General features: G+C 58.1%; 1 protein-coding gene across 19 annotated transcripts in view; it reads right to left on the bottom strand.

Annotated features, from left to right (window-relative positions):
• The window catches only part of EXD3 (exonuclease 3'-5' domain containing 3), a 124410-nt gene that overhangs the window by 63497 nt on the left and 46876 nt on the right, over positions 1 to 14037 (bottom strand). For 16 of the 19 annotated variants that reach the window (XM_034929641.3, XM_063594082.1, XM_055117409.2 and 13 more), the window contains 4 exons: positions 10281 to 10454; positions 9759 to 9926; positions 4748 to 4801; positions 3307 to 3446 (listed from right to left, as the gene is read on the bottom strand). In XM_034929641.3, coding sequence (XP_034785532.2) covers positions 3307 to 3446; positions 4748 to 4801; positions 9759 to 9926; positions 10281 to 10454 — 536 coding nt within the window. Of the gene's footprint in view, positions 1 to 2958; positions 3176 to 3306; positions 3447 to 4747; positions 4802 to 9758; positions 9927 to 10280; positions 10455 to 14037 lie in introns of those variants that run through there. The other 3 variants (XM_055117411.3, XM_055117412.2, XM_063594083.1) reach the window with 2 other exon arrangements.

Genomic DNA, 14037 nt, shown 5'->3' with positions numbered 1-14037 from the left:
ATTTTCATATTTTCAGTAGAGACGGGGTTTCACCATGTTGGCCAGGCTGTTCTCAAACTTCTGACCTCAGGTGATCCGCCCGCCTTGGCCTCCCAAAGTGGCTGGGATTACAGGTGTGAGCCATTGCATCCAACCATGGTGCAATTTCTTTCTTAAATGTTTGAAAACTTCACTACTGAAACCATCTGGGTTCTAATAAAGTTTTCTCTGTGATAAAGCTTTAAACTGTGGATATAATTTACTTAATAGATATATAGGACTATTTAAGTGTTCTGTTTTTGCTAGTGTCAGTTTTGGTAAATTGTATTTTTCAAGAATTTGGTCTATTACATCTAAATGGTCAAGTATATTTGCATTAAGTTGCAAACAATATCCCCTTATGACCACTTTAATGTCTATACGGTCTGTAATAATGTCCCCCCTTTCATTCCTGATGTTCATCACTTATATTTTAATCTCTTTCTTTCTTAGCATCCCTTGATGATCTATGCCTGAATCAGTTACTTTATTGAGAGTTGCAATATGGTGATTTTTCATTTTGTCATTCCTGTTTCATCTGTTAGCTGGAAGATGTTGTAAAGAAGAGCTTTCCTCCCTACTTCCCTTAGGCATCACTGTGGACTCGTGGACTTTTAAAAGTCAAGGTGTTCTACTCCATTACCATTGTCATTTTTGTGCTCAGTCTATTCTCTGAAAAGCCTTTGCTTCTTTCAGTGGAGAATGGCATTTGGTGACTAAGAGCTGGCAGCCAGTCATGCTCATGGCTATGGGGTATCATTGCATCCAGGCCCTTTCAGAGCACAGAGCTAGGAAAAATTTTAAAAATCATTAATTTAGGCCAGGTGTGGTGGCTCATGCCTGTAATCCCAGCACTTTGGGAGGCTGAGGTGGGTGGATCACCTGAGGTCAGGGGTTCGGGAGCAGCCTGGCCAACATGGTGGAACCCCGTCTCTACTAAAAATATAAAAATTAGCTGGGTGTGTTGGTGCATGCCTGTAATCCCAGTTACTTGGGAGGCTGAACAGGAGAATCGCTTGAACCCGGGAGGTGGAGGTTGCAGTGAGCCTAGATCGTGCCACTGCGCTCCAGCCTGGGCGACAAAGGCTTCATCTAAAAAAAAAAATCATTAATTTAAACCAGTATCTGCAATGAAATCTAACACTGCAGGGTCTTCTTCACCCTCCCAGTTTCCGTGTATATTTCTTTTCTTTGCAATGAGACCCCTGGTTCCCACCTCCATCAATGCATTCACTGTTTTGTTCTATGTTTTTTGTTTTTTTTTTTGAGACTGAGTCTCGCTCTGTCGCCCAGGCTGCAGTGCAGTGGTGCTATCTCGGCTCACTGCAAGCTCTGCCTCCTGGGTTCACGCTATTCTCCTGCTTCAGCCTCCCGAGTAGCTGGGACTACAGGCGCCCGCTACTGTGACCAGCTAATTTTTTGTATTTTTAGTAGAAATGGGGTTTCACTGTGTTAGCCAGGATGGTCTCAATCTCCTGACCTTGTGATCCACCCGCCTCGGCCTCCCAAAGTGCTGGGATTACAGGTGTGAGCCGCCGAGCCCGGCCCTATGTCTTTTTTTTTTTTTTTTAAGTAATAGGATCGATGGCAACCGACTATGTGCTCACCTGTGCCTGGCCTGACGCTGTGCAGCTGCTGCCTGCTCCCTCTGATGAAAAGTCTTAGCAAGCTTTGAGTCAGGTGGACTCAGCCCCATTGTGCGAATGAGGAAACAAACTCAGAAAGTGGAAGTGACTTGGAGGACAAGTGGAGGAGGATGGGCCCGGGACGGCCTGATATCCAAGTCCAAGCCTGTGACTCTCCAGTGAGACAACCCTGGGGCTGTGTGGGGAATGGAGGCCGGGATCTGCCTGCCAGTGGATGGGCCCTGGAGCCTTCACAGACCTTTCAGCTTGCTTCACTCTCAGGGCACCTTGACCAGATATAGAGCAGGAAGGCCCTCCCCTCCCAGATGTCATCCCTCATATCTCACACACACACACATGCACACCTGCAGGCACACACATGCACACCTGCAGGCACACACACGTACACACACATGCATGCACACACACAGACCTGCACAAACATGAACACAATGCACACACAGGTACACACGCACACACATGCATACACACGCACACCTGCAGGCACACACACATGCACACACATACATGTACACACACACGCACACACATGCACAGGCACACATGCACACACGTACACACCCATGCACACACACGTACAAACACACACCTGCAGGCACACACATACATGCACACACACACCACATGCATGAAAACACACATGTACACCTGCAGGCACACACACATACACATCATATGCACGCAGACATACACACCTGCACAAACATGAACACAATGCACACACAGATATACATGCACACACACACACCTGCAGGCACACACATACATGCACACACATGCACACCTACAGGCACACACAAACGTGCACACACACATATCACGTGCACACACAGAGACACACACATGCACACCTGCAGGCACACATGCACATGGGCACACACATACATGCATACACACGCACACACCACATGCACACACACGCACACCTACAGGCACACACAAACGTACACACACGCACATATCACGTGCACACAGAGACACACACATGCACACCTGCAGACACACATGCACATGGGCACACACACATGCACACACACACACCACATGCACACACATGCACACCTATAGGCACACACAAACGTGCACACACAAACGTGCACACACACATATCACGTGCACACACAGAGACACACACATGCACACCTGCAGGCACACATGCACATGGGCACACACATACATGCACACACATGCACACACATGCACATGGCTTCCCTGAATCCATACAGGCACCATATGGGCTCCTTGTCAGGTGCTGCCTTTTCTCTGTAATTGCTGACAGACGTCACACACCAAGTGCTTCCAAAAACTTTATTAGATGAAAGAACAAAGGAATGGATGAACAAGAAAGCAGTACGGTTGCCATGCCTGCATAAGAAGAGCCACCACGGAGAATTATTTTCGTTCTTCTAAGAGCAGTTAACTCTTTTCACTCGGGAGAAGAGGGCTGTGCTCCTGCCAGCCCCAGCCGCTCCTCTCCAGAGGCAGCTGCTCCAGCTGCAGTCACATGGCAGCTGTGACCCAAACACCAGAACCTCCTGGGGAGAGCTCTCCCACGCGCCTGCTGCCCCCCTACACTCCCTTCCCTAACCAGGGCTCCCAGGATGCCATCTGGTGCCAGCTGCCAGTGCCCCACGGGACTCACCTGGCAACGTCCTTGATGTCAAAGCCGGGCTGGCACCAGGAATCCATGAGGACCAGCAGCCTCCTCTGGAGGTCCGGGAAGCCGGCCACGTAGCGCTCCACGAGGGCCACCTTGTCCTGGAGGAGCAGTGGGACGCTCATCTGCAGGGGGACACACGGTCAGGCCACAGCCTCCGCCACCTCAGCCAAAACCTGACTCACCTCCAACCCAGAGGGAGCGGCCAAAGTGTCAGAACGACAGGGGCCCAGAGGCCGTCCAGGCCCAGCAGTGCTCGCCCGGCCGGCGCTCACGCTCACACACACTCGCCCCAGGCTCCTGGTGGGCTCTGTGGCCATCCCCATCTCCGTGATGAAGGCCTGGAGGCCCTAAGAGGCAAGGGGGACCCTGGGGAAGCTCATTTGTCACCAAATGTGGGGAGGCAGGACCTAGACAAACCACCGGCAGTAGCCCTGGTAGTCCAGAAATGCCTTCTCATGGCACATGGTACCAGCACTGCCTCCCAAGCAGGCCTGCAAGACCCACACGCTGTCGGTGCCTCCAAGAGGCCCTGAGGGAGTCCCTGGCTGTGGCGCTGGGCCTTGGGGCACACCAGCCATTCCCTCAGCAAGAACGAGTTCCCGTAGACAATGCCCCTCGAGGAAGGCTCCTCACCTCCCTTCCCCCACCTCCTCTGCCCCACAGGTGAGGCTGCCTGGCGCCGACTTCATGGGGCCCACCTGCCCAGCAGTGCCTTGGGGGACAGTCCTCGGGCAGAATGCGAAGCCCCAAGAGCCCTCTCTGGCTCCAGCTCTTGTAGACCTGGAGTCTGCACCCATCGCCCGGAGCACAGCCCTGCAGGCTGTGTAGACACCCCTCCCTCTTTAGGGAGACCAGGATGCGTCCCGTCCCCACCTGGCTCTGCCCGAGGGGTGCTCACTCCCCCACCCTGCCCCTGCTTAACCAGCAGGTTCCCCTTGTGTCCCTGTGATGTGCACGAAGTCCCAGTGTAGAAGCTTGGATCTGCCATCCCTGCAGACACTGTGGGTTCGAGGACTGTGTCATCTGTCCGGAAATTCAGTTAGGTGGCTGCTTCCCCCAGCCCACTGCACGGTGGAGACGTGCAGCAGAAGAGGGTCCCAGAAGCACATGGGCTGCGTGTCCTCGAGGCAGCTGGTGCCCACTCCAGGGAAGGGGTGGCCCCAGCTGCTGCACGGAGCACACTCAGGGCTTCAGGGGACAGCCGGACACGGGGTTCGTGTACGTGCGGCTGCGTCTGATTTGGGGTCTCCCCACGAGGAGGATGGTGGTTTAGGGGGCTCTGGAGGCCCTCGCCGGCCCCCGATGGCCCTGCTGTCCCCCACTGTGGCTTGGTGGACTCCCCACCTGCAACAAACACTGTTTATAGAGACCTGGGCGTTATCCAAGTTTGAACCTAAACAATTTACATGAGAAAGACATTCACCTTTTCAACGCCAAGCTCCGACTGCAGCTTCAACGTCGCGCCCAGCGTGGCTGCCTGGCAAACACAAAGGCAGCAGATTACTCAGGGCCTGGGAGGGGCCAGGCAGCACGGCGGGTGAGGGGGCTACCACCCTTTTGCACCAGCACCTGGTCACTGAGGCCGGAGTGCAGGGCCTTCCCGTGTCCAGCCACGTGGCCCTCAGGCCGAGGGGCCTGGCCTGGCAGACAAGCCCCCCCGTGCTGAGCCAGGCCTTGCATGGGCTGGGACAGGTGGGAGGCCTGGGCTTGGCCTGGATGGGGCAGCAGGGACTCAAGGGGGTGGCTGGCCACACAGCCTGGGTCCCAGGGCCTTGCTCGGGGATTGCTGATGAGCCAGAGGAAGGCTAGGAGGTGGGGTCAAGGCAAGGGGCAAAGCCGTGACCTCCCACATGACCCATCTGCGGGGCCCGGAACACAATGGTGCCTGCAGTGGACGGGCCAAGGCTGGGGACCCCCAGCCTCAGCGCATCCTGAGGCCTGGGGGGGTCCTAGCCCTTCCCACGAGGCGGAGACGGGCACCCCGCGAGCGCTCCAAGGCCACACTGGCTGCGATCAGGGCACGGCCGGGCCCTGACCGCCTGCACGTACCACGGGCCTGAGCTGCTATTAATAATTTCCATAAGCCGCGCTCCCATAGCCAGCAAAAATGACCCACGAGAGCAGCCCGCGGAGCATCGGCGCCCCGCCCCCGTGCAGCCCAGAGAAAGGACCAAAATAGCGGCCTGGGAAAGCCTCGAGCCGGCTTCCAGCCCCGGTGCGCAGGGTGGGGGCGCAGGGCCAGGGGCCTTTCCCTGCCCTGCGCTGACCCGGCGCCTCTACTGTCTGGCCAGGGTCCAAGAGGCTAGGCCTCCACCAGGCCCATGGGGCGCAGGGCCCGGGGCGGGGGTCTCAGGGCCGTGGGGAGGGGCGAAGGTCCGGGGCGGGGCCTCAGGGCTGTGGGGAGGGGCGCCTGGCCCGGGAAGGGAGTCTCAGGCCCGTGGGGAGGGGCGCAGGGCCAGGGGAAGGGATGAAGGACCCGGGGAGGGGGTCTCAGGGCCGTGGGGAGGGGCGCAGGGCCCGGGGCGTGGGAGTCTCGGAGTCGTGGGGAGGGGCGCAGGGCCGGGGCGGGGCCTCAGGGCTGTGGGGAGGAGCACGGGGCCCGGGGCAGGGTCTCAGGGCCGTGGGAAGGGGCGCAGGGCCGGGGAGGGGCACGGGGCCACCACATGGGGAGGGGCGCAGGGCCTGGGAGGTGGGCTTACGGCTGTGAGCATGGGCGCAGGGGCCACCACATGGGGACCACCCCAGCAGTGACACCCGCAGCTTCACACAAGGGCTCTGATCTCTTCTGGATCAGGGACCCCCTGAGAAGCTGCCAGAGCTCCGGAAGGTAGGGGTGCAGGCCCGGACACCTCACCCCATTCAGAACTGCAGGGTGGTCACAACCCGCCCTCCCTCTGCTCCTCCTGCCCCATGTGGGCATTGTCAGGCGCAGGGGGATGGAGGATGGGGCTGCGCCCGGCACGTCCTTGGGACGAGGCCCTGAGCAGGTGACACTGGGACCAGGGAGGCTGGGGGTACAGCAAGGGGCAGGTGGCCAGGGCCTCCCCTCACCGCTGCTGTCCCCGGCCTCGCTCCGAGGACAAAGACTTCAGGCTCCAGTCCCAGCCCTCAGCGGGCCCCACCCAACCAGGAACCCCTCTGAGCCCAAGAAGGCCGCCTCAGGCTTGCGGAGGAGCCTGGGTGGGGCTGGGTACTGGCCGTGCTCCCCAGGTGGGTGGCTTCTGCCTCTGTGTCCCGCACGCTGCAACCCCGTCAGAGGCAGTTCAAAGTGCCCAGCTCAGCCCTTCTTTTCACCACGGCCATTCAGAGCCCAGGGCTAACAGGTGTCCGGACCTTTCTTTCTAGGCCCACAGAAGCTCTCTGGGCACCTGGGGCCTCTTGAGGCCAGGTGGGCTTTCTGGATATGCAGGGGTCCTGGGGCCCCCAGCATCTGTGTCCACATTTTGTACCCGGAGCCCAGTGGGGGCTCTGTGGCCTCGCAGCTTGGGGGACAGGACGAGGATGGAGCTCCCCTCCCTTAGCTCCACCCTGGTAAGGGCAGAGCCCAGGCTTGCTCATGGGCAGCCCTGGTGACAGGGGTGGGGGGCTGGGGGGTGGCTAGTAGCAGACCCACCCCTTCCAGGAAGCTCCCTGGCCTGACCCCTGTCTCAGGCTTTGGGGGCCCTGCTGGCCCTTTCACTGTGGTGGTGCCTGGCTTAGAATCAGCGTCTGGTCATTTCTGTCTGAACTTCCCTGAGAGGACGGTGTACAGCTGCCCACTGTCCACGCCTGGCCACTTGGGAAACTCAGCAGGCACAAAAAGGTCACCTGGCCCCAGAGCCAGGCCCAGGGAGCAGACAGCAGAAGGTGAAGAGTCCTGGACCCCGTGGGAGGAACGAGCCCAGGGCTGGGCCATGAGGACAGATGGGGCCAACTGGGCCCCTGTGCACCAGGCAGACCTTCCCGACCCCTGCTGCCAGAGGATGGGCAGCATCCACCAGGAAGACAGAGACGAGGCTGTCCAGCTGGCGGGGTCGGGGTGGGGCTTCAGAAACCTCTAGACAGGCCCAGGAGCTGCTGCTTTCAGGAAAAAAAAAAAAAAAAAAAAAAGAAAATCAGGAGGGGCTGTGGTGTCGACCATCGGGAAGGGCATTCCCCGGCTCCCCTGGGCCCCCCATTCTAAGGGGCAGGAAGGCTGGGCAGGTGCCCAGGCTCGAAGGCCGAGGACCCCAGCGACAGCCCTGCCTCCCACCTCTGCGTGGGCCTGGAGCCAAGACGGCCTTTTTTTTTTTTTTTTTTTTAAAGCAAAGCTATCTTTTTACCTTGATAAGCTGTTTAAAAAATGTAAATAAAATAACTCAGCGGACAAAAGCAGGCATTCATCCTGCCCAGGGCCAGCCGCTGCCCTCGACATGAAATATCGCAGCACATTGAGTCGTGAGTCCCAGCTAATCCGAGCGGACAGGCCTGAATGCGGCCTCTTTCGGCCGGGCGCGGCGGTGAGCAGTGGAGCATGCATCGCCTGCCGGGCGGCCCCGCTCGGGGACAATGGCTTTCTTCGCAGAAGGGGCCTGTGCGGGACAAGACCCCCTTTGTGTGGGGATTCCTGCCTCGGAGCGCGAGGGAGGCGCATTCAGCCGGCCCCAGACAGTCTCTGAAAGGCTCTGTAACAGAAGACGGCTCGAAACACTAGCCTGCCTTCTGCCTCCCTGCACTCTCCGCAGGCACGGCCGCCATTCAGCGTCGCGCCACATGAGGGGGACCCTCCATCCTGCATTGTCCTGTGCCGGGACACGGTGGCTTCTCAGCGCCATGCACCCGCCGCGAGACGACGGCCCCGGGCGTGACAGGCGACAGCGCCAGGGGTGGGGCCCGCGCGGCCGACACAGGACACGCTCCTGTGAGGGCCCGGCCAGGGCAGCCCCCGATGCCCGTGCCCAGGTTCCAATGCACCTCCTCACGGTGAGGGGTCTTGCTGGGAAGAGGAACCCAGGGTGCCATCGGGATGGCGTCTCAGCAGCAGGGTCCCACGTGGGCAGGCAGCGGGGTGGTGCCCTTCACGCTCGGCCCTGAAGTAAGGGGGCCCTAATGGGGCGGGGAGTGGACCAGTGCCCCTGAGTGCCGGCCTCCTCATACATGATCAGTGCACCCTGAGCTGAGCACCCCCAGGCCAGGCACCCACGGGGCTGGGCACCCCCAGGCAGGACACCCCTGGGCCAAGCACCCCCGGGCCGAGCACCCCTAAGCAGGACATCCCCTGGCAGGATACCCCCGGGCCAAGCACCCCCGGGCCGAGCACCCCTAAGCAAGACATCCCCTGGCAGGACACCCCCGGGCTTCTTTGCCGCACCTCGTGCCGCACCCTAGAATCTGCACTGGGATCTGGAATCTCAGGGCACCAAGAAGTCATGGGGGCCCCCCTGCACCTGCAGGAACAGCTCAGAGCCACCCCACGCAAGACGGCCGCCTCCCTACCCACTGCAGGCCCCACTGCTCCCTACTGCTCCACACAAACCCAAGTCACAGCTTGGCCAGGCTCAGGACGACCAGGCTGTGATGCTAGACCTGGTCTTCCTCTTGGAACCTTCTGGGCTTAAAAATCAGCCTTGTTCACAAAGGAGACTCAGCAAACCACTGTGATTCCAACAGCTCCACCAGTTCTCATCCAGACACCTTTAGCTGCCAAGCCCACACTTCTGCGACACTGCTTAAGACCCGGCCCCAGACCGCAAGGGACCGAAGCCACCTCTCCCGCCAGCAGCCAGTGAAGGGTTGGATACTGACCCGACGCATCTCGCACCTGGGCGACTGTGCCGAGGTGCGACTGGTGCCCTGGCCCTGAACCTCGTCCTGTGTCCCAGGCGCCGGCACTGCCCACTCTGGGCTTCTGTGAGTGGGCACCACTCTGGGGGTGCTGTGGGAGGCGGGGCCGGCACCAGCTGCTCCCACAGCCCTTCTGCTCAGCCCCTCCCGGGAGCGTTTCCTTCCAGGGCGCTCACTGCCGTGCCGGGGACTCAGTCAGTGCCCAGTGCCCAGGAGGCAAACTCACCCACAAAGGACAGCCTACTGGCTGATTCTGTGAAGGTTCCGGAGGCACGGAGGCTAACAGACATGGTGGGGCATGGCTGGACCAAAGCTCAGGCCCAGGCCCACCTAGGACCCTGTGAGTGTGAGGGCCCAATGCGTGCTGGGAGACACAGGGTCGGCAGGGGGCGACCCAGGCCTGGGACCAGGCTGTGCCCTGACATCTCTGTTGGCTCAGGCAGCCTGAGGGCTCCTGGGACCCGGCACCCCGCACACAGCTGATGGCTGCCCATGGCCGGGTCCTTGATACCTCCATGTAGACCAGAAGCCCCAGACAGCCCCCACACAGAGGCGGCCCTGAGCCAGGCACGTCCTTGCCCCACCGCCCGAGAAGCCGTTTCCCCATGAGCCCAGCCACGTGGGCCACTCACTTCTCTGAACCTGCCCTCGTGGTGGAGGCGGTGGACGTGCGCCAGCAGGCAGCTCCTGTCTGCATCCTGCAGCTGGAAGATGCTGGCCAGTGGTGCCGCAAGGCTGGGGGGGCTCTCAGTGAGGACTCTGACCGCTCGGGCCTGCAGCTGCTTCAGCCTCAGGCTGTGCTGGAAGAGCAGGGACCCAGACTTACTGGACGCAGCACCCAGTGGCTGGGCCATGGGGCCGATTGAGGCAGGCCTGGCTTAGGAAGCAGCGCCTGCCACTGTGGCCATGTGTGGGCATCGGGTGGCCTGCAGGGCTGGGGCACGGGAGGGGCGAGGCCGGTCTCAGCACGTGGCTGTCAGGGGGGCAGAGGGTGAAGCCACGGGCTGGGTCTTGGACACAGCCCCCAGCATCCCCCTGCCCTTCCCTGGCTTGCTGAGCGGGGTGCAGAGGCCTGGGCAGGTGGATGCCGGGTCCACTATGCTGAGGGGCAGGGGCAGGAAGGGAGGTGACTGTCACAGAGCCCATGGGCTCACCTGGGCCAGGCTCGGGCGTGGCTGTGCCTGTAGCCAGCACTGCAGCTGGTGGGAGATCCAGGCCGCCAGGGAGGGGCCCTCTCCCCGCTGGCCCTGGCAGCTCTCCAGCATGTCCAGAAGCCCGGCCAGGGGGTCGTCCAAGGCAGCAAACCCCCGCCAGGCTTCCTCCCGGAGCTGTGGAGACACAAAACCACACTGGCACTTTGTCTTGCACTCAAAGCCTCCTGGCAAGGCCTCCCCACCGCAGAGAGGTTTTTTAAAATTTAATCCATTCAGAAGGTAGCTGTGGCCATTCAGCCGCCATCCGCGCCTCCGTGACTTTTCATGCCGCCGTTCTGGTCTGCTGCACCCCAGGCCCCCAGGGGCGGTGGTCATTGTCTGCACTAATTATCCCATAAAGACAGAGGGCCTGTTCTCCAGGCAGACAGAGGGCCGCTGGCCTGGGAGGCAACCGTAGCCCGAGCCACAGGTTCACAAGTCACTTTACCTGCGGCACTTGCGGGACACGGGCCTGCCTGCCCTCAGCAGGCGAAAGAAACTGAAAGGCAAGAACCGAAACCCAAACTGAAAAATGCCTTTTATGTACTTTTCTATCCCTGACCCGCAGGAGATTTGGGAAACGGATAAGAGGTGGACGAAGAGAAGCAAAGCATCTGTTTTGGGCTCTGGCTTCTGGAAGATTCTACAGCAAGTTGGCCCTCGCTGCTGTGCAGCAGCCTCGGCGGCGCCGTCCTCTGTGGATTCCTGCAAGTGAGTCAACCGCTATAGACTTCAAGCCATAACGACTGCTTGCAGGTCATTCCGCAGGTGGAATCTTAAGAGCTAAAGGGGTGGACGGGTTCACAGCTCAGCGCTCGGGACAGGGCACAGCAGCCGACACCCGACCCTGAAGCCCACGGCCACGCAGGTGGGCAAGAGGGTGAGTTCCCAGCTGCTGGCGCCAGCCACGGGATGCGCCCCCAGAGGCCCAGGGAGGTTGCAAGCCGAGAGCGTGGGCCGCGCTGTTCTCGTCCCTGCGATGTGGATGGTGTGCTCTCCACGGGGCTCCAGGAGCAACATCCTGAGGCTGCCGCGCAGCTTTGAAAGCACTTGCTCCGGCGATTTGAAAGCTTACCGAAACAAAAGGCTCCCAGCACCTGACAAATCTCCCCACCAACACCCAGGAACAGCTGTGGAGCACACGCACGTGAGTGCGTGAGGAGACCTCAGCGCTGTCCAGGAGGGTGCCATGCCCGAAGGCGCGGGAGGCAAGGCTGCAAAGTCCAGACCCTCCAAAGGATGCCCCTTGGGGAAAGTGGCCAGACAGGGTGAAAGGCAGCTTGTCTGTCCCTCGGGACTCTGGGAAGAAAAGGAAAGCCGCCCTTAAACAAAGCCTGAGCGTCTCATGCATCCGGAACTTGAGGCAACTTGAAGGAGCTCCAGGAACTTAGTCCTAGCCCTAGTGAGTTCTAACTCTAGTGAGTCCTGGACCTAGTGAGTTCTAGCTCTAGTGAGTTCTAACTCTAGTGAGTTCTAGCCCTAATGAGTTCTAGCCGTAGTGAGTTCTAACTCTAGTGAGTCCTAGCCCTAATGAGTTATAGCTCTAGTGAGTTCCAGCTCTAGTAAGTTGTAGCTCTTGTGAGTTCTAACCCTAGTTTTAACCCTAGTGAGTTCTAGCCCTAGTGAGTTCTAGCTCTAGTGAGTTCCAGCTCTAGTGAGTTCTAGTTCTAGCGAGTTCCAGCCCTAGTGAGTTCTAACTCTAGTGAGTTCTAGCCCTAGTGAGTTCTAGCTCTCATGAGTTCTAGCCCTAGTGAGTTCTAGCTCTAGTGAGTTCCAGCTCTAGTGAGTTCTAGTTCTAGCGAGTTCCAGCCCTAGTGAGTTCTAACTCTAGTGAGTTCTAGCCCTAGTGAGTTCTAGCTCTCATGAGTTCTAGCCCTAGTGAGTTCTAGCCCTAGTGAGTTCTAGCTCTAGTGAGTTCTAGCCCTAGTGAGTCCTGGCCCTAGTGAGTTCTAGTTCTAGCGAGTTCCAGCCCTAGTGAGTTCTAGCTCTAGTGAGTTCTAGCCCTAATGAGTTCAAACTCTAGTGAGTCCTGGCCCTAGTGAGTTCTAGCCCTAGTGACTTCTAGCCCTAGTGAGTTCTAGCTCTAGTGAGTTCTAGCCCTAGTGAGTTCAAACTCTAGTGAGTCCTGGCCCTAGTGAGTTATAGCTCTAGTGAGTTCCAGCTCTAGTAAGTTGTAGCTCTTGTGAGTTCTAACCCTAGTTTTAACCCTAGTGAGTTCTAGCCCTAGTGAGTTCTAGCCCTAGTGAGTCCTAGCTCTAGTGAGTTCTAGCCCTAGTGAGTTCTAGCCCTAGTGAGTTATAGCCCTAGTGAGTTATAGCTCTAGTGAGTTCTGGCCCTAGTGAGTTCTAGCTCTAGAGAGTTCTAGCTCTAGTGAGTTCTGGCCCTAGTGAGTTCTAGCCCTAGTGAGTTCTATCTGTAGTTAAGTTGGCAGAAACAAAACATCATTCTTTAATCACTTTGCCGGGACGCGTGGGCCCTAGGTCACCAGAGGGAAAAAATTCCACTAAATGAGCTCACAATGAAAACTTAGAAAACACACAAGGAAGCAAGCCACCATGAGTGACAACCACAAGTAGGTTGATTAAAGCTCTGAGAATGTGGAGTAATGGGACATCGATTTGGGAATGTGTAAGCAACTACCCTCATTTTACTAAACGATTGTTCACTTATATTTTACTCTCTCTTCTCTTTCCTCCTTTCCCCACTTCTTATTTCTTTAGAAATGCAATGATAGTGGCCAGGCACGGTGGCTCACGCCTGTAATCCCAGCACTTTGGGAGGCCGAGGCGGGCAGATCACGAGGTCAGGAGATCGAGACCATCCTGGCTAACACAGTGAAACCTCGTCTCTACTAAAAATACAAAAAATTAGCCGGGCATGGTGGCGGGCGACTGTAGTCCCAGCTACTTGGCAGGCTGAGGCAGGAGAATGGCGTGAACCCAGGAGGCGGAGCTTGCAGTGAGCCGAGATTGTGCCACTGCACTCCAGCCTGGGTGACAGAGCAAGACTCTGTCTCAAAAAAAAAAAAAAAAAAAAAAAAAGAAATGCAATGATAGCCTTGCACCTCCTGTTCACCAGACACTCCCTACAGGGGAAGCTCATCTATCCATGTGCTTAGAGGCTCAGAGCAGAACTCGCCTGCAGGAGGCCGCCTTGAGAGAGAAGTAGATTTACGGCCCAAATTGTGCCTGCTGGAGTTTCCGGCCACCTTCACAGCCTCTTTCTGCCCATGGAGATGCCAACTCAACTTCCAGGTAGATAAGGCACAGAGACCACCCCACCTGCTCGCTTCCTCCCGACCTTTTAAAAATGCCTCTTTTGGCCGGGCATGGTGGTTCATGCCTGTAATCCCAGCACTTTGGGAGGCCGAGGTGGGCGGATCACCTGAGGTCGGGAGTTGGAGACCAGCCTGACCAACATGGAGAAACCCCATCTCTACTAAAAATACAAAATTAGCTAGGCATGGTGGCACATGCATGTAATCCCAGCTGCTCGGGAGGCTGAGGCAGGAGAATTGCTTAAACTTGGGAGGCGGAGGTCGCGGTGAGCCGAGATTGCGCCACTGCTCTCCAGCCTGGGCGACAAGAGAGAAACTCCATCTCAAAAAAAAAAAAAAAAAAAAAAAGCCTCTTTCTGCTCCAAAAGCTAAGCCATACCCATACCCTTCAGGCATGAGGCCTGCGCTTCTTCCCTCAAGCCAGCTACGGAATAAAAAGTC

The sequence above is a fragment of the Pan paniscus genome, chromosome 11 (genome assembly GCF_029289425.2).
Source record: "Pan paniscus chromosome 11, NHGRI_mPanPan1-v2.0_pri, whole genome shotgun sequence".
In the NCBI taxonomy this organism is placed as follows: Eukaryota; Metazoa; Chordata; class Mammalia; order Primates; family Hominidae; genus Pan; species Pan paniscus.
The sequence above is the reverse complement of the archived record's forward strand: the minus strand, read 5'-3'. Positions and strand labels throughout refer to the sequence as shown.